The following is a 24,014-nucleotide window of genomic DNA, read 5'->3' on the forward strand; positions in this document are numbered from 1 at the left end:
CGGATCTGGCCAAGGCGACTCTTGACCAGTAGTCTATGAATGGAGGTGTTTATTTTTTCTAAGTCATTAGTACTGATATCAAATAAATCCCGTGGTCGTCTGAAAGAGAAAGTGACTCTTTCCTCCGCGTGGGTTCAGACGAGGCGACGCGGGCTGGATGTCGGTTTACTAGACTGAACATTTATCAATTACTGCTGAAGTCTAATGTGACAGGATATATACACACTGTAGGTCCTCTTGTACCAGGAAACTACGTAGATGTGGTGTGTGTGTGTGTGTGTGTGTGTGTGTGTGTGTGTGTGTGTGTGTGTGTGTGTGTGTGTGTGTGTGTGTGTGTGTGTGTGTGTGTGTGTGTGTGTGTGCGTGTGTGTGCGTGCGTGAGTGAGTGAGTGAGTGAGTGAGTGAGTGTGTGTGTGTGTGTGTGTGAGAGAGAGTGTGTGAGTGAGTGTGTGTGTGTGTGTGAGTGTGAGTGAGCAGTGTGGGTATGTTTGTTTTGTGCCAGAGGAGTCAAAGGAAAGTGAAAGTCAGAGAGACTCTACCGCGTCCTGATATCAGATGTCTCATGCTGATGGACAAAACACACACACACACACACTTGGATGATTTAAGAAGTGAAGTTTGTGTGTAACCCTGGACACCGTGGGCGGTGAGGCTCTCGTATCTCTCGAACCTCCCAGCACCATTACAGGTCATACTTCACTGGACGCCATTTTGTGTGTTGGCAGTTTAGGTGTTATGACGCTGGTGACGGTGTCGTCTCTTCACCCTGCTCCACCTCAGGAACACAACACAACACAATGAGGATCTCACTTTAGTACACAACACAAGGATGATCTCACTTTAGTCCACAACACAATAATGATCTCACTTTAGTACACAATACAACACCATGAAACAACCAGACTTTCAGTGCACAGCACAATAATCTCACCTTTAGTACACAATAAAATACGACCTGACTTTAATGACTAACCGAATTAAAAGTTAGTGCCAGGGTCAAAGGTTTGTTGTCAACATTTACAATACAGTTAATTACAACACAACACAACATTGCAAAACAATCTTGATTAAACTATGACCAAATCCATGTTTCTTATTGTGGTTTAATCAGACGCCGTGTGCAGTGACCACAGCTGCCATTCGGTGGTTCTTCTGACGTCATGAGACAAGATGGAGGCCGGTGTTGTTGTGGCACTTTGTACAGTTGGTGTTGTGGTGCAGCTACCGGGGCTTTCCACAGCCAACACTCAGCACACCATGTGACCCAGGCAGCCAATCAGGTCGCCCAGGCAGACTGTCTCCAAACCGGTCAGATCAGTCCTGGGCCAGCAGCCATCTTGGATCTACACGCTAGCTGGGTGGGGAACTGAATAAGGATTTAAGGCGCGTTCACTCTCCTGGTGATGACCCTCACACTAGCGTGCTCCCGACAGCGACCGGTTGGGAATCTAAAAGTTCTTCATAGCAGGGTTTTTCATCTGATAAAAACCAGTCAGAACTAAACTGAACTTTAGTAGGATCAGTCTAATTGTATTCCTTTATTTCCTTGATGCCTATCACCTACTATCCTTTTGCTTTCATTTATGAGAAGCACATACAGTATTGCCACTGTATGGGAGGCTACACTTGCCCTTATCTAGAGCTGGTTTACCAGTACACAACGTTTAAAACTGAGCAGTCATGCCAACAGACGCGTCACTAGTAAACCATACGTCACCAACTGGGCAACTCTGTTATTGGGTGACCCGTGATCCAGTGACCCGGCCAGAGGACGGGCTCTGACCTCTGACCTCCCACCTGGAGCCCCATGTGACCCGGCCAGAGGACGGGCTCTGACCTCTGACCTCCCACCTGGAGCCCCATGTGACCCGGCCAGAGGACGGGCTCTGACCTCTGACCTCCCACCTGGAGCCCCATGTGACCCGGCCAGAGGACGGGCTCTGACCTCTGACCTCCCACCTGGAGCCCCATGTGACCCGGCCAGAGGACGGGCTCTGACCTCTGACCTCCCACCTGGAGCCCCATGTGACCCGGCCAGAGGACGGGCTCCTGATCAACTCTCATCATCACATCACTCATGATCACCGAGCGTCGTGTCCAGGAATGTTTTAATAAAGCGCTGAGAGCAGAACGCTGGGACTCCTGTGAGTTCATTACACCAAACATAGACAACGCCTTTAGTTTCAGGACGTTCTCATCTACAAGCTTCAGTTAAAACCCCTAAAGAGCATCGCTCTGGTACATTGGAACTCAACTGAAGAGGTGATGAGTGATCAGTGACTTTTCCTTTGTTTTTCCTGACCTTCCAAGCCCTCTAAGACAGACTTTCAGTGGTGCTGTGACATAAAACACAGTCTTGGATAAAGTGGAGAAGATTCCGTTAAGCCTGTAAAATGTGTGCTGAAAAGTTAGAGTCTACCACAACATAAAATAAGCAGACTGGAATTGGGAGTTGGAAACTTTATTGACAGCAAAAAGAAAAAAACAGCTTGTAATATGTTAATTATAAATCCCACAAAACCAGTGTATTCCAGCAACACTCAAATATTTTCCAAAAAGGCTGATGTGATAATGATCATTTTATATATATATATATATATATATATATATATATATATATATATATATTACATAGTATTAAATAAGGATTAAATAGGGACAAGAACAGTCTGGATTACGGCCCCTTAATAATCCTAATAATATCATACTAAACATCTTAAACATTATAAACCCACACGTTAAACCAACGTTATGCGGTGAGCAACCGCATCCTAACTAAGATGGCCGCTCATGAGGGAGATCATGTTGCCATGGTTTCAAAGCATCAGTTACAGATTGGCGAGTCAACCAATTACTCAACAAATTATCAAATGCACAATTTAATTTGAATATGACAGTGATTTTAGTTGGTAATAATCACTTTGTTATACTGTAATAAGAGTAGATAATGATTTCATTTATTTAAGCTTTCTTAGGGATTAATTGTTGTTTTCCAGATCAAAGTGAGTCAGAGTGTTGTCGTTGAGTCTGAGGCGATCTGAGCCCCACGCCTGATGGTCAGGATTATGAATGATGATCAATCCTCCAACGAGAAGCCTCTTCATCATTCAGCTCTAAACACCAGGGGAGCACAGGTCAGCTCCAACCATCTATCAGCACCTCACTGCTCACTACCTCATCATGAGCCCACCACATGATAGGGCTTGTACCGTTGGACTCCTTGGAGCCTCTTTCATATGGCAGATCGTTTGTGTAGATAGCATGAGGTTAAAGAGATTGTTGAAGCATTAATGTTAGCGTTTAGCTTCTACCTCATGTGAGTAAACCACATAAGAAGCAGCTAGCCTCTAGCATATAAACAGGGTCCCCACACACAAACACCCGGGACATAACAATCATATTTCAAATCCATACATCTTTTTAGGGTTAAAAATTGACCAAAGTTGCGAAATATTACAATATCACTATCACTGATGATGAATACTGTTATAATATTACTATCACTGTGATGAAGTACAAAATATATTACTGTGATAGTACTTTACATATATATATCTGTGATGAAGTACTATTGATGTTACTGGGATGAAGTACTATATATATTCCTCTCATGAAGTAATAATAAATGACATTTATATAGCGCTTAATATGGTACTCTAAGACGCTTAAGTACTGCAGTAATGTACTGTGAAGACATTAGTGCCCTCCCACCCATCCTCCAAAGAGTTGTGATGTCACAGAATACTGACCTTGGGGTCAGGGGTCGGGGCCAGAAGATGTTTCTGTCCCTCAGGGTTCTCAGAGCTGGTGTCAGAACCTGGCAAGAAGCAGACGGTGAGGAGCTGAACGGATCTACAGAGCTAGATGTATCTAGATCTACAGAGCTAGGTGTATCTAGATCTACAGAGCTAGGTGTATCTAGATCTACAGAGCTAGGTGTATCTAGATCTACAGAGCTAGGTGTATCTAGATCTACAGAGCTAGGTGTATCTAGATCTACAGAGCTAGGTGTATCTAGATCTACAGAGCTGTATAGTCCACAGACCAGTCACCATGGTAACCGTGTTGGTAGTATTGTTAATCATGAGCAGAACTGCAGTAAAAACACACGTTACTCACCAGCTGCTGGACGTTTGGCTGAACCTAAGGACCAGGAGAAATGATCAGTGTGTGACAGTGGTGAACATCCTCATGTTGTCTACTTTCATATTCTTAATGCCTCAACATCACGGGGGCCTGGACCTTAGAGGAGGTTCTTCCTCCAGTGATGGAGAGGTTTCTACCACCAGACCGCTAGAGCATCACGACGACCAATCAGAGTCCAGGAAGGGACGCAGCGAGGGGGCAGGAAGTAGGGGCAGCTGGGGGTCAGGGGTCAGCTCACTCACCGTTCCTCTTCCTGTACCAACAGACTCCCGCCAGGACCAGAGCTCCAACCAGGAGGAGGGCCCCCGCCACAGAGCCAGCGACGGGGAAGGACCCCGGGAGACCTTCAGGGGGATCAAGAGCAGGAGGTCAGGAGGAGGGCCCCAAGGAGGTGGAGGTGGAGGTGAGGTGAGGTGGAGGTGAGGTGGGGTGGAGGTGAGGTGGAGGTGAGGTGAGGTGGAGGTGAGGAGGTGGAGGTGGAGGTGAGGTGGAGGTGAGGTGAGGTGGAGGAGAGGTGGAGGTGAGGTGGAGGTGAGGTGGAGGTGAGGTGAGGTGGAGGTGAGGTGGAGGTGAGGTGGAGGTGGAGGTGAGGTGGAGGTGGAGGTGAGGAGGTGGTGAGGTGGAGGTGAGGTGGAGGTGGAGGTGAGGTGAGGTGGAGGTGAGGAGGTGGTGAGGTGGAGGTGAGGTGGAGGTGAGGTGAGGTGGAGGTGAGGTGAGGTGGAGGTGAGGTGGAGGTAAGGTGAGGTGGAGGTAAGGTGAAGGAGAGGTGGAGGTGAGGTGAGGTGGAGGAGAGGTGGAGGTGAGGTGGAGGTGAGGTGAGGTGGAGGTGAGGAGGTGGTGAGGTGGAGGTGAGGTGGAGGTGGAGGTGAGGTGAGGTGGAGGTGAGGTGGAGGTGGAGGTGAGGTGAGGTGAGGTGGAGGTTGAGGTTGAGGTGGAGGTGAGGTGAGGTGAGGTGGAGGTTGAGGTTGAGGTGGAGGTGAGGAGGTGGTGAGGTGGAGGTGAGGTGGAGGTGGAGGTGAGGTGAGGTTGAGGTGAGGTGGAGGTGAGGTGGAGGTGGAGGTGGAGGTGAGGTGGAGGTGAGGTGGAGGTGAGGTGGAGGTGGAGGTGGAGGTGAGGTGGAGGTGAGGTGGAGGTGGAGGTGAGGTGGAGGTGAGGTGAGGTGGAGGAGGGGTGGAGGTGAGGTGGAGGTGAGGTGAGGTGTGTTCCCTACCTCCGTCCCTCCCAGTCTTCCCCCAGTTGGTCCTGATGAGGGCGGGGTCCAGGGGGGTGGGGATGTCCTCGATGCCTTTCAGCTGGACCACACACTCGTACCTCCCCCAGTCCTCCAGTGGGACGGCCGTGAGGTTCAGGTCCACGCTGACCTGGAAGGTCCCGTCGTGGTTGGGGAGGACCTCCCCGGGGTCCACCTGCTCATGGAGCTCCTGGCCGTCTCTCCTCCAGAACACCACCACCCTGTCTGGGTAGAAGGCTGTAGCATGGCACACCACTGGGGAGGAGGGGCTCCTCTGGAGCAGAGACACCCGCGGACGCTCTGGAGAGAGAGAGGGGGGGGGAGGGGGGGGAGAGAGAGAGAGGGGGGGGAGAGAGAGAGGGGGAGATAGAGAGAGAGGGGGGGAGAGAGAGAGAGAGAGAGCGGGGGGGAGGGGAGAGAGAGGGGGGAGAGGGAGGGGGGAGGGGAGAGGGGGGGAGACAGAGAGGGGGGGGGAGAGAGAGAGGGGTGGGGGGAGAGAGAGAGAAAAATAAATCTTTTTGATTTTAAACTTTTTCAAATCTTTTTGGTGCAAAAATAGGGTACCTGAAATAAATAGCCTATTTTAATTCATGAGTTTCTAGCCCCTCTACCGTCTCAGCTACTCTTCACTCTCTGTGCTCAGTGTAACAGTGATCATACAGCGCGGTTCGGTCCTGCACGCGCCCGGACTCCCGTTACAGCAGCTATCGTCATGATCTCTATGGTAACGATGATAAACATAACCCAAGTTCACGGGTTAACAGTTCAATAACCAACACAATACAATGAAACATGGCGGATAGCAAGAAAAAGGGCAGACAGTAAAATGACAATTGCATAAATGATGGATTTATTCCTTCAGAGATCAACAGTGGTTTACCTATGTGCCTGCTCTGAGATCACGTTTTCTCTGATGAGGCCATGAAACCCTCACGGTTACAGGAACATTCATTTAAAAAACATCCTGACAAGGCATCCAAAGATCCGGCCTCCTCCAGTCTCTGAGGGATCACCGTTCAAGGCGTCCTACAATCAACATCCTGTTCGCCCGGAACATCAATCAAAGTGAAAGCGGGATGTTGGCGTCTTACAATATAGCTTTATTAATGGCTAAGTCTGGTGATGTGTTGAGCGATTGGTCTGATAGTTAACTGTTATTCACTTGATTATTCAGGTGATGTGAATATGTTGTTCACGTTAAGTGCACATGATTTTTGTCCATGATAAAATTACACGTCTTGTAGCCTACATTTAATGTTCCTTTTGATAAAAAAAATACTACATTAAAACCAATGCAGATGTTGTCGTGTTTCTTTCTTATCCAACCAGCCTCCTATTGCTTATAGCAGTGGGCGAAATCTACTAAATAAAGAATTATTTATATTATATATTTTTTTTTTTATTCAAGCAGTATAGCCCGAGTGTGAGGGGGGTTGGTAATGGATACAGCCGACCCACGGGGAGGGGGGACGGGGGGGACGGGGGTTCACTACTGCTGTAGTGTATCAGTTAATCCACCAGACAAGAGTCGGCCACGCCCACCAGGTCATGTGACTCTACCTGTTCTCTGCAGAGTGCTCTTCCCATAGGCCAGGTGCTTCTTCAGCCAATCAACACACTCCTTGGTGAGGTAGTTCTTCTGGTGTTGATTCAGAGCTCTATTCTGATCCCATCTCAGTTTGGTGGGGACAGCCTGACGTACTGGAGCGACCCAGGTCAGGGTCTTCAGGTCAAACGCTAGGAAGTCCTCTCCATCGTAGGCATACTGCTGATGACCATCAGTAGTATCATCCTCATCATCCCACTCACAGCCAGACATCCTCTGAACAATGTGGGCACCTGAGAGAGAGAGAGAGAGAGAGAGAGAGAGAGAGAGAGAGAGAGAGAGAGAGAGAGAGAGAGAGAGAGAGAGAGAGAGAGAGAGAGAGAGAGAGAGAGAGAGAGAGAGAGAGAGAGAGAGAGAGAGAGAGGTTAACTGTCTGTCTGTAGGTTAACTGTCTGTCTGTCTGTAGGTTAACTGTCTGTCAGTCTGTAGGTTAACTGTCTGTCAGTCTGTAGGTTAACTGTCTGTCTGTCTGTAGGTTAACTGTCTGTCTGTAGGTTAACTGTCTGTCTGTCTGTAGGTTAACTGTCTGTCTGTAGGTTAACTGTCTGTCTGTCTGTAGGTTAACTGTCTCTCTGTCTGTAGGTTAACTGTCTGTCTGTCTGTAGGTTAACTGTCAGTCTGTCTGTAGGTTAACTGTCTGTCTGTCTGTAGGTTAACTGTCTGTCTGTCTGTAGGTTAACTGTCTGTCTGTCTGTAGGTTAACTGTCTGTCTGTAGGTTAACTGTCTGTCTGTCTGTAGGTTAACTGTCTGTCTGTCTGTCTGTAGGTTAACTGTCTGTCTGTAGGTTAACTGTCTGTCTGTCTGTCTGTAGGTTAACTGTCTGTCTGTCTGTAGGTTAACTGTCTGTCTGTCTGTAGGTTAACTGTCTGTCAGTCTGTAGGTTAACTGTCTGTCTGTAGGTTAACTGTCTGTCTGTCTGTAGGTTAACTGTCTTTTTGTCTGTAGGTTAACTGTCTGTCTGTCTGTAGGTTAACTGTCTGTCTGTCTGTAGGTTAACTGTCTGTCTGTCAGTCTGTAGGTTAACTGTCTGTCTGTCTGTAGGTTAACTGTCTCTCTGTCTGTAGGTTAACTGTCTGTCTGTAGGTTAACTGTCTGTCTGTAGGTTAACTGTCTGTCTGTCTGTAGGTTAACTGTCTGTCTGTAGGTTAACTGTCTGTCTGTCTGTAGGTTAACTGTCTGTCTGTAGGTTAACTGTCTGTCTGTCTGTAGGTTAACTGTCTGTCTGTAGGTTAACTGTCTGTCTGTCTGTAGGTTAACTGTCTGTCTGTCTGTGTGTCTGCTCTAGAGGTATTATGGGATGCCCCCTGGACATGTACGTGTGTAATGTAATGCAGCACCCCCAGCACCCCGACTTCCCGCGGTACTGCGTGTGTACGTGTGTGTGTGTGTGTGTGTGTGTGTGTGTGTGTGTGTGCGTGTGTACGTGTGTGTGTGTGTGTGTGTGTGTGTGTGTGTGTGTGTGTGTGTGTGTGTGTGTGTGTGTGTGTGTGTGTGTGTGTGTGTGTGTGTGTGTACATATATAATGTATGAACATACCTCCCGTCTGGTTGAAGCGCTTCTTAACAGTCTCTATGTTGACCTTGGAGACCTGCTGGTTACCCTGATATCTTCCAGTATTCCTCTCCCAGTAGTCTTTGTCCTCTCTGTTGACCTGGTCCATCCAGGCCTGTTTGGGTACGGCTCTCTTACTGACGCTGTCATAGTGAACAAACTGAACCCCATCCACCATCCCAACACCCACATACTCTGGGAAGGATGAGAGGCCAGACGACGCCGTGACGAAATACCTCAGAGAGTGAATCACTGTGGACAGACAGACAGACAGACAGACAGACAGACAGACAGACAGACAGACAGACAGACAGACAGGTTAATGCTGTACATCACTTGAGACAGACAGACAGACAGACAGACCCCCCCCAGCGTGTGGCTCCACCCCCTCCTCCCCCCCCCCAGCATGTGCCCCCCCCCAGTATGTGGGTCCGCCCCCTCCCCCCCAGTATGTGGCTCCGCCTCCTCCCCCCCAGCATGTGGCTCCGCCTCCTCCCCCCCAGCATGTGGCCCCGCCCCCTCCCCCCCCCCCAGCTTGTGGCTCCGCCCCCTCCCCCCCCAGCATGTGGCCCCGCCCCCTCCCCCCCCAGCATGTGGCCCCGCCCCCTGTCTTCAGCACATTTATGGAGGATTTCTTTTAACTGTATTGACATCTCTCCAGGTTGCAGTGAAACGCTTTGTCTAAGCTTCATTTGAATCCTCCACTCAACTCGGAATGGGTTAACCTAGCTATCTGTGTTATATACAGGGAATGGGTTAACCTAGCTATCTGTGTTATATACAGGGAATGGGTTAACCTAGCTATCTGTGTTGTATACAGGGAATGGGTTAACCTAGCTATCTGTGTTGTATAGGGGGAATGGGTTAACCTAGCTATCTGTGTTGTATAGGGGGAATGGGTTAACCTAGCCATCTGTGTTGTATAGGGGGAATGGGTTAACCTAGCTATCTGTGTTGTAAAGGGGGAATGGGTTAACCTAGCTATCTGTGTTGTATAGGGGGAATGGGTTAACCTAGCTATCTGTGTTGTAAAGGGGGAATGGGTTAACCTAGCTATCTGTGTTGTATAGGGGGAATGGGTTAACCTAGCTATCTGTGTTGTATAGGGGGAATGGGTTAACCTAGCTATCTGTGTTAATAGCTAGGTTGATATGATGACATGAATTGATAAAGAATTAAAGTGAGTAGGGTCGAACAGTATGAAAGTGGTTCTGATAAACCAACACATCTGTTGACTTTAAGAACAGATTCAGAAACCCAACATCATCATCCGGTTTAGTCTCAGACTAACTTTCGTTTTCTCAGCTCGGACACAAAATGAAACGCAGTCGAAACAAAACGCAAACCGGTTTCTGAAAATTCAGTTTAAATATCGGAACAAGTGAATGATTAATCATCCTGTGGATTAGTTGTTCGAGTTTGAGATTGTACACAAACGCAGTTTCATATCAACAGTAAAGACGAAACTAAGCACTGCTTCGGGACCACTATAGTTCTAGTTCCGGGTCTATATATAGTTCGGACCGAGACGCTCTGAAGGGTCCTACCTGCAGACCCCCCGGAGAGGAGCCCCAGCAGCAGCAGCAGTCCCAACGCCCCCATGCTGAGTGTGTGGAGGATGGTCGTCTGGTCTCCTGAAGTTCTGAACCGGCGGTACTCGAGGGGAGGGAGGAGGGGGACCCGCTCGACCAATGGGAATTCAGAAAGGCGATCGCGTCATTAGTTACCAGGTGGACAACAACAACAGTTGAGTAGAAATAAGTGTAGCAACCGAACGGGAGGAGAGCCTCCAGAGAGGCCGAGTAGACCTCAGTGTTCAACAGATTAAACACAAACGCACACACACACACACACACACACACACACACACACACACACACACACACACACACACACACACACACACACACACACAATAAGAATATACAATATATACATGGTATACTGTTTATATACATGTAAATATAGAGTAGCCTATGTCGGTGGACATATAGGGTCACTCCATGTGTTCTGGTCTACCGTTGTGACAGGTTCATGGTGCTGAGATCAGCAGGACCGTAGCGCCCCCGTGTGGCCGCCCGGTGAACCGCGGGTTGCTTACCGCAGCTGCCTTTGGGTGAATCATGAATATGATAGTAGGAAAACAACGCCCTCAAAGGTAAATGGCCTGTCATAACCGAAAGTACAGGACAGTAGTAAAAACAGACGCAAAACTATGTAAAGATCAAAAACATGTGAGCAACAAACAACACAAGTCAAGGTTATTAAAGTAATGAAATAAAACTCAGTATCTCCGGTGATGCGCTCGAGGTGAGGGTGTGTCCGTAGCGCTGTGGGGCGGGGGGCGTTATCAACACAGTGAAGGCCGATTTTGGGTCGTTTTAGATGCAGAGACGTAAGCACGTAATTTACACAAGGGACTTGTTTTAGACAAGTTTTGATTTACGGTTCCTTTAAGGTTCCTTAAGGATTGCGCGTGTTGCAAGGGGATTCTCCGCCAGAACAGTAGGGGGAGCAACGAACGAATCTGTGGGCGTGGAAGTGGAAATCGCTGGCTTGTTTATATTTATGCACTTCCAGTATTTTCGACGAGAGTAGCAGTAGCTAAGTTTAGGTTAGTGGTCTTTTTCCACACTCTGAACGATGTTAAGGTTGAGTCGAAGACAGTTGAGGGAGCTGGAGTTGATAAGACTCCTGAAAGGATGTGGTTAGCTGGCCAATCACAGTCTTTGCGAGCTGCGTAGGGCCGTAGTGTTTTAGTCGCATAGTCAGGAATTTTGGGCGACGCACAAGCACGTAAGGGGGGATATTTTACCGCGCAAGGGGGGGTTATGTATCTTACGTGCTTACGCGTTACGTCTAATGGTACGAACACACCAAACGCGTACCCGCGTATAGATGCACGCGCGTAACGCAGCTAAAATGTTGCTTGACCATTTTGTGTCAAAAATGGTCCTACGTACGCAGCTACGCGCCTGTGGCTGCGCTGGATATAGGAGTCCGAGGAAGGAAACCCAAACGCTGCCGTGTTTGGGTGGATGATAGAGCTTGGATCGGGTTAGATTAAATAATCTTGGATATAAATAACAATAATCGGGTTAAATAACTTCACATGGTGGGTCTGGTGTGTTTCCAGCATTCGTAGTGTTGATCAGCAGAGAAATAGTCCGCCAAGACGTTGAGGTTGCTAAGCAACCAGACACTCTGTCCATGCAAGTGAACGGAGCATTCACTCTTGTCATAACTATCAAACCAAACATCCTTCACATTCACCGAGCGAACATTATGAAAGTAAAATGCACATTTCTCGCTAAAAATGTTTCCATAAACGCATTTAATGGCGTATGTTACTATTTCCACCCGGAATAAAGAAAAATGTCGGCCGTATGCTTCTGTGCAAGCGTCACTACTCTCTGCCAGTGACGTCGGGACAAGCTCCACGCTGATTGGCTATTGCGGCTAAGTATCACGCGTATGAGCGTAAAAAGTTAAATTTTTTGAACTCCTCGCGTACGCGCGTATATGTACGCGCCTCATACGCCCCTAACGCGAGTAAAATGTTGCTTGGTACGCATGATACGCGTGTACGCACCTCATACGCGCGTAAACCAATGGTTCCCTATGGAAAAATTGCAGATTTTATACGCAAGGTACGCGCTTGGTGTGTTCGCACTATAAAACAGCATATATCGGCCTTGAGAGCCGACTGTTCTGGGAGCCGTTGAATCAATGAACCGGCAAAACTGAAAGAGAAAGTAACCGAGTGACGCAGTAAACCCGCTCAGACCTGCTCCGCTCCTGGTTCCCGATCAGACCAGGCAGTGGGCATTTTAGGCACTGGCAGCCGCCCGGGCGCCACGAGCAGTCAAAAATAATAATCATCCGCGACGCGAAGCGGTTTTCTATGAAGTACCATAACATTGTGTGGGAAATTGGCATATTGGCGCCCCCTCTGGCTGAAGGCGCACCGCTGAAAAGGTGCCGTGCACGGACGGACTGAAACTCCCACTGAAGTGGCGTAGGTTCATGATACGTCCTCTCCTGGTCCCGTGAGGTCATCCTTCAGAGGCTGACACGATGCTGAGCAGCGCGGCGGTGCTAGGGTTAGGGTTAGGGTCAGGGTTAGCTTTAGGGTTAGGGTTACATGTGTCATCATCATTTACCGTGTCCATACTTTATATTTCACTGACAATACCCGTTATGACCAGTAGATGGAGCCAGATCTCCTTAGATTCATACGTCGCCGAAAAACTGCTCTAAAAGGTTGAGAATGATCGGGCCCGAGGCAGGGTAAGTGCAGACCACTTTCCAGAGAGATTGATAGAGCGACGTCCTTCTTCTTTTGGATAGTTATTCCCAAGTCTCTGATTGGCTGACGTTTCACGAAAGTATTTACTTTCATCAACCAAGTCCCTGATATAAAAGTACTGGGCCGGTGGAATGCAGAGTTGCAGACATCATCCTTGAGAAAGTCACGACGAATCTGTAACTAGATAATTATTCTGTCAACTGGACACCGCGATCAAACAGTCCTGGATTGGATTCTCTTGTAAAAAAAATTTTACATCATTTTTTTACAACGATTTAATTTTTTCTCCCCTTTTCGAGGTTAGGATTTGCGAGTCTCGTTTGTTTTTGTTCTCACTCCGTGTATTTAGTGAACGATCTTCTGTCATCCATGGCCTGTCCGCAAGTTGGCGGCTTCCTCATGGGCTGCCTCGGGTGGCTGTGCATCCTGGTCGCCACCTCCACCAACAACTGGGTCATCATGTGTAAATACGGCATGAACGCCTGCAAGAAGTCCGAAGAGAGCAACATCAAGGGTCCCTGGGCGGAGTGCTCGGTGTCCTCCGCTCACTACGAGTGTCAGCCCCTCACGCAGATCCTGGAGCTGCCAGGTAGGCGCTGCTCGGCTTGGGCCCGGTTGTTGATTTCGTCTAGGGATGCTTACGGAAGTCAATGCCCTTTAGAATGTCTCTGCGTGAGTAAAACATATTTTAGTACACCTGTGTATTAGGTGATTTGGCCGCCCCTGTCATCCAACATTCAAATTGGTCATTGAAATAATAATAACCTGGATTGCTGAGTAGCTATAGGAATCAGATCACAAACTAGGTAGATTTGTTATAAACAAGTTTTAGTGTTTGTAGTGAGTAGTAGAGGTAGTGTGCATACCTTCGCTCTATTATTTGATACAATTCTATTCACTTTTATTATTCTTCTCGAGTCAATCCAATTAGTAGATCCCTTAATCCCAGTCACAGCCTCAAAGGGCTACTCTACTCTACTCTACTCTATTGCATTCGATTAAATTCTATTCTGTTCTACTCAGCACTCCTCTTCTCTAGAGTCCTGTACCGTAGACGTTCCTCTATCTCTGTGGTTCTCAAACTTGTCGTGTGTCTCCCCTAGTAACACTATTCTGACCGATGATATCAAATACAGCAGAATACAGTAGCGTAGACCTGAGGCCCTATTCAGCGACACACTGCTCACGCAGGAGGCACATGTATTCCTTTAACTTATTTTAAACCCCATCGTACTGATATCATGGTTTAATGTATTTCCATTCGTACTAGTGTTCTGATATTATGTCCAGAGAGACACCTCTGCGTACCACTAAGTGGCGCCGTGTGCCACCAGAGGTACGCGTGCCACAGGTTGAGAGCCAATGCTCTATCTCATGTGTGCGATTGTCACGGTGCGTCTGTCCGTCCGTCCGCAGCCTACATCCACACCACCCGGGCTCTGATGATCACGGCCTCCACCCTGGCGCTGCTGGCGGTGGTGCTGCTGCTGATGTCGCTGCCCTGCATCAGTCTGGGCGAGCCCCCCAAGGCCAAGAGCCGCCGCGCCGTCCTGGGGGGGCTCTGCTTCCTGTTCGTGGGTAAGAGAGGACAAAGACACAACGCGACACGCACACACAGGAGGACACGCCTGCAGAGTACACACCTCGCACACACATGGAAGGAATACACCCACGCAAACACACGGACGCTGTGATGGAAAATCTACATGTTGTTACATTTTTGGTCTATGTATGAATTTAAGTTTTGTTCTATTCTGTGTAATTTAATATAGGGCCTACGTTCTACTCCTTGTGGGTCATCTAAAGTGTAAACCGTCAAGGGTCGAGTGATGCATTTTGATTGCCTGCCCTTTGTTTATCTTTAGTGTGTTGTAATCAGCTTCCAAGCAATGCTTTGATGTATGGGCCTTGTAGTGGCAGCTTTCCAGCGGCCACTTCTGGGAGCGGAGACAATCGGACAACGCGCGTCGTAAATTATAGGTTTATTTATTTCTTCTTAGTCAATATAACATGTCCCTATCGCATTCACGCGGTTGAAAAATTGTTTGCCACTTCCGCTCTCCCTGGTCATAGGTAGCCCATCTATATATTTGACATCTGCCAGTCAGAACGTCAGACGTCACGCTCAATAGGCCAGATAGAACACGGCAGTCAATTTTTCACACATAGAATTGGGTAATTGTAGACCATAAATAAGACCATAACTATTAAACCATATTACATGAACTTAAATATTATAATTATTTCAATAGTGTTACCAATCCTAATCACATTTGCAACATAAATATCAAATGGCTCCAACACTCCGGCCTCTAATTGGCCATAATAAGGCAATTCATAACAAGATATTCATGGGAGCCACACAGTTCAAAAGTCCATTGCAATATTATTCATGTTTCACATTTCTTTTTTTTCTTTTTTTTTCACATATTTGTTTCAATAGTTCATGAAAAGTCCAGCCAGAAAAGGCTTTCTTCTTTCAAAAATATTACCCCTTATAAAAATCAAGGGGAATTCAGATTCCTTTCTCCAAAAATATTCCAATAGTCCTTTCGATAGTCCATTCAATAGTCCTTTCGATAGTCAAAATCATATAATTTCACATTAATACATTTCATTTAACCTTACTTTTTTCCATAAACATCAACAGGTAAGTATCCAATAAATTCATATGTATTCTTTGCTCGTTCAAAGGTGAAATATACTAGAAAAGGATTTCAGTATTTTATCAAAATAAATGTCATGTTTGTTAGCAGTGTAGTGTGGTGTGTGTCAGTGTGTAAGTCAGTCAGTCGGGTCAGTAAGATGGTCAGTCAGGACATGTCTTTGAGAAGACACAGCTTGGTAATAGGTCTTTCCAAGATGTTTGTCTGAGTTTTTACTTTGACACGACGCACAAAACCCTTTGCGTCTGGAAAGGTTTCCATGATACGTCCCATAGGCCAGGAGTTTCGTGGAGAGGTCTCATCTATGATCAGTACTATATCTCCAGGTTTCAGATTTCTTTTGACCTCATTCCATTTTTGTCTCTCCTGCATTAGCGGGAGATACTCCCGTGTCCATCTTTTCCAGAAGAGGTCTGAAAGGTACTGAACCTGTTTCCACCTTCTTCTAGAGTAGCTATCCTGCTTGGAAAAGAGCCCGGGTGGGAGAATGGGTTTTCCTTTCAAGAGCAGAAGGTGGTTTGGAGTTAGGGGTTCAGGATCTTTTGAGTCTCCAGATGTTACTGTAATGGGACGGGCATTGAGAACTGCCTCCACTTCGCACAAGGCAGTTTGAAGACATTCGTCATTCAGGGTCTGTTCCTTTGTGATAGAGTAAAGGATTTTTTTTATGATTCGAATGAGACGTTCCCACACACCTCCATGGTGGGAACCATAAGGCGGGTTGAAACTCCATTTGATGCCTTTTGTATTCATTGAATCCTGTATTTTATTCATGTTCAGGTGAGCAAGTGCTTCTTTTAATTCTCGCTCTGCGCCCACGAAATTTGTTCCGTTGTCTGAAACAATTTCTTTGATTTGACCACGTCTGCAGATGAATCTGCGCAAGGCTGAGATACATGAATCTGTATCCATGGAGTAAGCCATCTCCAAGTGTACAGCCCTACTGGCAAGACATGTAAACAAGGCTCCGTATCTCTTCACCCGGCTACGGCCACTCTTGACCTCTATGGGCCCGAAATAGTCCAAGCCAGTGTGTGTGAACGGGGGGAGATCTGGTGTTATGCGTATGAGCGGTAAATCAGCCATTTTCTGTGTCATAGCACTGCCATGCCATCGTCTGCAGAGTGTGCAATCGCGGGTTATTTTCCTTGCAGCCTGATTGGCTTTGGGAATCCAATATTTTGTTCTTAGCTTAGAAAGCATCTGATTTTTTCCACAATGACCAACCAGATGGTGGGTGTGGTTCAGAAGAAGTTTTGAGAAGTGGTCTACATTAGACAGAATAGCCGGGTGTTTGAAGTCCTCCGGCATAGCCAACTTACTTAATCTACCTCCCACTCTCAGTATTCCATCACTAAGAATGGGATCCAACTTGTAGAGTCTGCTGCTCCTTCTTACAGCTTGGCCTGCTCTTAAGGCATTCACTTCATCCCTGAAGGCTTTCTGTTGAACATGAGCAACAAGTGATTCCTCAGCTTCTGTAAAATCCTGCACGGACAGTTGCTGGTCAGATAGCCGCTTGTCCTTCACACATTCTGATTTAACTGATGCACTGTGTGAGGTACCTGCTTTTTTCAATTGGATCAAGTGTCTCAGAGTCCCTTTGAACTTCAAAAGCCATGCCGTAGATCTGATGAGTTTGTCCCATGAGAAGGATTCAATGAAGCGAGTCAGAGGGTCTTCGTGGACTGTTGTTGTGAAGGCCACAACAGTTTTCTTTACCTCTGAGTCACTGTCCGAAAGTACCAGTGGTTGAGTGGAAAGTTTCGGCCAGTCAGCTTCGCATTTGGCCAGAAAATCTGGACCGTTAAGCCAACATCTTTCTTTCAGAAAAGCATCAGCTCGCATTCCCCTAGACGCATTGTCTGCTGGGTTGAGATCAGTCTTAATGTGACGCCACTGAGATTTCTGTGTCAGGTCACGTATCACGGATACTCGGTTAGCCACAAAGGTCTTGAATCTCTGAGTGTCATTCAGAATGTACTTCAGGACAGAAGTACTATCAGTCCAGAAGAAGGAGTCTGAGATCTGAAGCCCCAGTTCTTTCCTGAGCATATTGTCAATACGTGCGGCCAAAACCGCTGCGGTGAGCTCCATTCTGGGGATTGTGACCACTTTCAGGGGTGCAACCCTTGCTTTTCCCATCACTAACGAAATGTGAGGAGGTTTGCTGCCGCTGGTAAATCTTATGTAGCTGACAGTCCCATAGCCACTTTCACTGGCATCGCAGAAGTGGTGTAATTGGGGGTCAGTGACATCAAAATCCACGGGTTTGTAGCATCTTTCAATTCTGAAGTCGGAAATCCCATGAAGATCTTTCTGCCACTCGCTCCATTTTGACGCAAGGGCAGGTGGGATTTCCCCATCCCATCCGCAGTTGATCTTACACAGCTCCTGCTGTATCAGTTTCCCTGTGAGCATCACTGGTGATAAGAATCCCAGAGGATCGTAAACAGAATTGAGCACAGACAAGATTCCCCTTCGACTAACTGGTTGTTGTTTCGGAGTGATGTCAAAGAAGAATGTATCGGACTCAACATCCCACCGCATGCCAAGTGCTCTCTCTACAGGAAGCTTGTCTTTCTCAAGGTCAATGTTCTTTACTTCTTTTGCCCTTTCCTCTACAGGTAAAGATGCAAGGACAGAACGGCTGTTGCTGGTCCATTTGGTAAGTTTAAATCCTCCAGTTGCACATATTTTCTTTAAGTTCTGAACCAGACTAATAGCTTGGTTTTCATCTGGAACTGATTTAACACAGTCATCCACATAGAAATTGTGACGAATTGTGTTCAGTGCTGAGCTATCAGCTTTCCCTTCATTATCCTCAGCTGTCTGCTTGAGGGCAAAATTTGCACAGCTGGGAGATGAAACTGCACCGAATAGATGCACAGTCATTCGAAATTCCCTCAGTGCTTGGGTAGTGTCGCCACCTGGCCACCACAAGAACCTCAGAAAGTCCACATCCGTTGCAGGAACCTTCACTTGGTGGAACATTCCTTCGATGTCGCCCATCACAGCTACTGGTTCCTGTCTGAACTTCAGAAGTACACCTAGCAAGGTGTTTGTAAGGTCTGGGCCTTGCAATAACTCTGAGTTCAAAGAGGTACCTCTGTAGGCCGAAGTACAGTCGAAGACCACCCGGATTGTTTTTTTATGTTTGTGGTACACTCCGTGGTGGGGAATGTACCAGAGTCTCCCATCAGTCCGGTGGAGCTGTTCTTCGGATACCATCTCTGCATGTCCTTTCGATAAGACATCGTTCATGAAGCACACGTAATCCTTTTTAAATGACTCATCCTTCTCGAATCTTTTCTTAAGGCCATATGCTCTTTGTTCAGCCATTTGCCTATTATTTGGCATACGAAGATCATCCTTACGGAAAGGAAGTCGGATTTCATAATGTCGGAATGATAATGTCTATTTTTCTTAAAGATTCTTTCATGATTTGCAGAAATCTTTTATCTTCGAATGAATGTTCGTCTTTCTCCTCATAGCTCAATTCGGGGAAGTCTTGATTGTACTGTTGGATCAGTAGATCGCCCAAGCGAGCCACTGATATTCTGTTTGTCGTTATTTGAGGTCGTCCATGTTTGTCTACGTGTGAGCTAATTCCCAGTGGGCCATTAACTATCCACCCAAGGTTTGTCAGGACAGCATACGGGCCATTGTCCTGGCTGTTGATGACCTTGAGTGGTTCCATGGCTTTGGGGATGTTCATTCCAATCAACAGACTCACGTCTGCTTCAATGGAGTTCAGTTTGACCTCATTTAGGTAAGGCCATTGTTTGAGATCTTCTTCTCTCGGGATGTTCTTATCACTTACAGGAATAGTGCATTGTGTAAAGACCTCTGGGAGTTCGATGAAGTCTTTGCCATCAAGGCTGCTTACTTCCAGTCCACCCAATCTGAAGGTTTTTACTGGCTTTTCATAACACATGGTTTGAAGCAGAATTTCTGTTTTCCTCCCTCTGACAGACAGTTCCTCCATTAGTTTTTCTGTACAGAAGGTAGCGGAACTCCCGGGATCCAGGAATGCATATGTTTTTATGGAATGACTACCTTTGGTCGCCTTCACTATCACGGGTACAATTGCCAATTTGTGGTCTGTATTGCCGGCCTCTGTTTGGTCGGTTGGTGGCAGGGTAACTGTGACAGAGTTGGCTTGAACGGCTGTGCCACCACTATTATTGTTCGTGGCTACTACAGGTGCTTTAGTGTCTATGGCGCCATCTGCTGACCAGTTTTCGATGTGTAAGAGTGTTGGGTGTTTCTTATCACATGAGTGGCATGTCAGGCGTTTCTTACATGTTTTGCTGAGATGTCCTTTTGTCAAACAGGCAAAACAAAATCCATGTTTCTTTAGAAATTCAATTTTCTCTTTGTGTGGGAGTTTTGACATTGCTTCACATCTTTCCATTGCATGCTCTCTCTTACAGTAAACACAGGGTCTGGAAAAAGCATAACATTCATTGAAAGGAGTGAGATTTCTAAATTGATCTATCTTTTCTTTTACATTGGCTTTTGCAACAGCATTAGTGGTGACTGGAGAAACTGCAGTGAGAAAGCTCTGCTTGCTGGCAGATTTTCTATAGGGAAGGTTCACTGTAGGTGCTCTCACCTTTGCTTCTCTGTGAACGTCTTGAATGTTGCCAAAGACCGGATCCTGCAATATTCGGGACTGTTTCTCAATGAATCTGACGAGATCATTGAATTTAGGCCTCTGTTGCGTTTGTTCCATAATGTCACATACCACTGTTCTCCATCTCTCTCTGAGTTTGTATGGGAGCTTGGAGACTATTTGTTTCATGTTGGATTGCAAGTCAAGTTCCGACATGTATTGAAGGTTTTGGGCAGCATTACAGCAACTTCTTAAATATAATGCATAACTGTAAAGTGCCTTTCCGTCATCTGGTCTGATTACAGTCCAGTTTAAGGCCTTCTCCATATAGGCAGTCGTGATTCTAAAGTCATTGCCAAAGTGTCGCTTGAGCAGGCGCTTGGCTTCAGCATAACCTTCCGCAGCGTCCATGTGAAAACAGCTTCTGACAAGTTATTTTGGTTGTCCGACCGTGTATTGTTCCAAAAAGTAAAGTCGGTCTTCATTACTGTCAGTCTTATCTTCTATGTTGTATTTGATTGCTTGCATGAACAACTGAAATTCCAGGGGGTCACCATTGAACACGGGAACTTCCTTCTTTGGAAGTGCTGATTGAGCTACAACAGATACAAGCAGATTTGTCAAGTCTGAGTTATCTAGGGGTTCTAATGGTTCTCTTCCCGGAGTAGATTGTGCTCTTCTTGGTTGAGTCAAAGTAGTTCTAGTGCCTCCGCTTGATAAGTTGAGCCTAGTTGTTGCAGCAGTGGTTGTTTGCGGTACTGCCATTGATTTCTGGGCTAGGCCGCCACGCATAGCCCTCTGTAATGGTGTTTTAGGTACTGCTCCCAGATCCACGAAATCCGGCTGAGATATCCCTGCATCTCTGCTGCTTTCCACTGATTCGGAAATTGGTTCCTCCGTTCTGTGTGATTTCTCCATATATTTCTCCAGATAAGCGTTCATACCATCCCCAGGTCTGAAAGCTGTTCCTGCTGTTGATTCAGTTGGATCAATTTCTTCTATGGCCTGTAGTTTGGCATTTGTGACAGCAAGATCCTCTCTTAGTTGAAATGCTTCCATTTTAGCTCGCAATTTAAGCTTTTCCATTTCCATTTCCATTTCGTGTTTCTCTCTCAATGACTTAGCTCTGGCCAGCAAACCAGCTTTATCCACAGCAATTTTAATTCGTGCAGAATGAGCTGATGATGCTTTTGAACTACTCTTAGATACCATTGACACACTATCATGCACATCATCAGGTGATTGTGGGTCTTGCTGACGCCTTAACCATATCTCGGTTTGGCAAATAAAGTCATTAAACTTTGTTATCTTCGGTTCATACCAGTCAACATTTTCATTTTCTTTCACGTCATCAGATAAAAGCATTTGAACTGATTCATGAGATGTTTTAAATGTCTTCAATATTTTGTGAAACTCTTCCAATTGTGCTTTCACAGCAACAGCATCTCCTCTACCAAATCTTATGTCATTATTAATCTCATTCATTTTTCGAGTGCAGTGCCCAAGTTTGCCACGACGAGTTGCGCTGAGCTCTTTAATCCCATGTAAGTGATGTTGCTCACCCGTGTCTGGGCCTATGGCCGTCCCTTCCTCAGACATGATCTCGGCTCTTTTATTTCGTTTTATAAATAATTATTACTTCCCACGTCGCATCAACAAACAAATGAACAGCGTCTTAATTTCTTTAATTCCTTTAATTCTTGCCGTCTGTTTAGTGTTGCGCACATAATTTATTCATTTGCAAAGTCGTAATTATTTTGTAGATTTATTGCAGGTTATGCTTAGTCATTGATGTCTTTAGTCTGTCATAAGCAATATTCTTAAGAGAGTGTCCAGGTTGAATTAACACGTCGGGATCTCAGTGATCGCTTATATGCTTCTTTCCTGCGATCGCGCAATTCGAATTGTCCCATCAAACATTTCAGTCTTTCCTGATGTCTGATCGTATGGATCTTGATTGCGCAATCCGGATTGTCCCATCAAACAATTCAGTCTCTCTCCTGATGTCTGATCGTATGGGTCTTGATTGCGCAATTCGGATTGTCCCATCAAACATTTCGGTCTCCCCTAATGTCTGATCGTATCATGGGTCTCTGACTACAATGGAATTCGCCGGGTTACTCACGAAGAAGCAAGTTGATGCTGAATGTGTTCCAGCGTATTTCCAACCACAGCTCAAAGATACAATCCATCAGTTTCCTTTGTCCAACGTTTTGGATGGGCAATTTTTCAACTTAATGTAGTGGCAGCTTTCCAGCGGCCACTTCTGGGAGCGGAGACAATCGGACAACGCGCGTCGTAAATTATAGGTTTATTTATTTCTTCTTAGTCAATATAACATGTCCCTATCGCATTCACGCGGTTGAAAAATTGTTTGCCACTTCCGCTCTCCCTGGTCATAGGTAGCCCATCTATATATTTGACATCTGCCAGTCAGAACGTCAGACGTCACGCTCAATAGGCCAGATAGAACACGGCAGTCAATAATTTTTCACACATAGAATTGGGTAATTGTAGACCATAAATAAGACCATAACTATTAAACCATATTACATGAACTTAAATATTATAATTATTTCAATAGTGTTACCAATCCTAATCACATTTGCAACATAAATATCAAATGGCTCCAACAGGCCTGTTGTTCCTCAACCCCCTGGCTAGCGTCAACGAAGCCAAAGGGTTACATGGCACGGCCGCCGACCCCTCAAATGGCATCGGGGGGGGCTTCAATAGAAAAGATTACCATCTGGTAAACAAAGGCTTTTTGGGGGACACACCTCCTCCAGAGCCCAACCCAAGGGAATAAGAACTCATCGATTCAAACTCTCAGGGGACTTCTCCCCAGCGTACCTTCAGAGAATGAAGTAACACGCAAAGAGAAGCTCCCATCTGAGGCCTCAGATTATTGTAATGTTTGCCTGTTATGTTGTTTGTTGATGCATGTTGTGATGTATCTTTGTTCGTACTTTTATTACAAATATATATAGCTTTTTTGCATCTAAATATCTCATCTGTCTTAGACGCAAACTCTGATAGAGAAATTGCCGCGACAACGCTCACACACACACACACACACGCCCTCACACACACACACACACACACGCAAAAACATGCACACACACACTTACACACACTGACTTAAACACGCACACACACACACACCTACTCAAACTACTCACACAAACACACGCACTCCCCACATGCAGCCACACACAGACAACCAGCCCCCCCCCCCCCCCCCCCCTCCACTCTCCCACGTCACCAAGACATACTTTAAAACGATACAAGCAGCTCACCACCACGCAGTCACCCCCCACGCCGTCACCACCACCCCCCCCCCCACCAGGCGGTCAGACAGGGGAACAGATGAGCAGGATCCATTGAACCTGCTTGGCCCCCCCCCCCCCCCCCCATACCGGCCACAGGGTGGAGCAGAACACGGACGACTGGCTGAAGCAGAACCTTATCCTACCACAGCCCCCCACCACACTTTAACCCCCTCCTCCAACAGGCTCCCCTTTGAGGGGGGGGCCCCCCCCGGTACAGACCCCGGGTCCGGCCCACCCCCCTCCCTCAGACACACACTGCTCACTACTGCCCCCCCCTGTCCTCTCCTCACCCCCTCCTAGACCCCCTACCCCTCTCAACACCCCCCCCCCCCTCCATAGCCCCCCCACCCCAGGCCCACTGCCTCTCGGGTCCCCCCCCCCCCCCGACAGCTCCCAAACCCCGGTCTTCCTCTCCCCCCCCCCTCCCATACTCCTCCCCCCCCTCCCCGACCTAGAGCTGTTAAACACCAGCCCCCCCCCCCCCCTCACCAATCTCCCCATGAGGAGCCCCCCCCCGGTCTGCCCCCCGAGGTAGGAGTCGCCATGCCAACACC

General features: G+C 47.0%; 2 protein-coding genes and 1 long non-coding RNA gene across 6 annotated transcripts in view; 1 reads left to right on the forward strand and 2 right to left on the reverse strand.

Annotated features, from left to right (window-relative positions):
* Positions 1-263: 263 nt before the first annotated feature.
* Positions 264-24,014, reverse strand: part of LOC132457233 (NACHT, LRR and PYD domains-containing protein 3-like) — a 79,089-nt gene continuing 55,338 nt past the window's right edge. Inside the window, exons 5-11 of one of the 3 annotated variants that reach the window (XM_060051389.1) lie at positions 8,521-8,787; positions 6,938-7,216; positions 5,357-5,677; positions 4,389-4,490; positions 4,120-4,143; positions 3,750-3,817; positions 264-775 (exon numbers count right to left, since the gene is read on the reverse strand). In XM_060051389.1, coding sequence (XP_059907372.1) covers positions 734-775; positions 3,750-3,817; positions 4,120-4,143; positions 4,389-4,490; positions 5,357-5,677; positions 6,938-7,216; positions 8,521-8,787 — 1,103 coding nt within the window. In that variant the 3' untranslated portion in view covers positions 264-733. Of the gene's footprint in view, positions 776-2,445; positions 3,114-3,749; positions 3,818-4,119; positions 4,144-4,388; positions 4,491-5,356; positions 5,678-6,937; positions 7,217-8,520; positions 8,788-24,014 lie in introns of those variants that run through there. The other 2 variants (XM_060051390.1, XM_060051391.1) reach the window with 2 other exon arrangements.
* LOC132457407 (claudin-11-like) lies at positions 12,235-23,655 on the forward strand. 2 transcript variants are annotated; one of them, XM_060051709.1, is made up of 3 exons: positions 12,235-13,433; positions 14,261-14,422; positions 23,557-23,655. In XM_060051709.1, exons 1-3 carry the CDS (start codon positions 13,214-13,216, stop codon positions 23,583-23,585), a joined length of 411 nt encoding a protein of 136 aa, XP_059907692.1. In that variant the 5' UTR covers positions 12,235-13,213; the 3' UTR covers positions 23,586-23,655. The 2 variants fall into 2 exon arrangements, with proteins under 2 accessions (XP_059907692.1, XP_059907691.1); XM_060051708.1 differs by lacking the exon at positions 23,557-23,655 and having other exon boundaries at positions 14,261-14,553.
* LOC132457456 (uncharacterized) lies at positions 13,145-14,285 on the reverse strand. The gene is made up of 2 exons (XR_009525651.1): positions 14,143-14,285; positions 13,145-13,510 (listed from the first exon to the last, which is right to left on the reverse strand). It is a non-coding gene; the product is annotated as an uncharacterized LOC132457456 (long non-coding RNA).

This window comes from Gadus macrocephalus, chromosome 5 (assembly GCF_031168955.1).
Source record: "Gadus macrocephalus chromosome 5, ASM3116895v1".
Taxonomy (NCBI): domain Eukaryota; kingdom Metazoa; phylum Chordata; class Actinopteri; order Gadiformes; family Gadidae; genus Gadus; species Gadus macrocephalus.

Coding starts and splice junctions, on each gene's coding strand:
- LOC132457407 (XM_060051708.1), top strand. CDS start 13,214: ATGGCCTGTCCGCAAGTTGGCGGCTTCCTCATGGGCTGCCTCGGGTGG. Junction 13,434..14,260: donor GCAGATCCTGGAGCTGCCAG/GTAGGCGCTGCT, acceptor GTCCGTCCGCAG/CCTACATCCACACCACCCGG.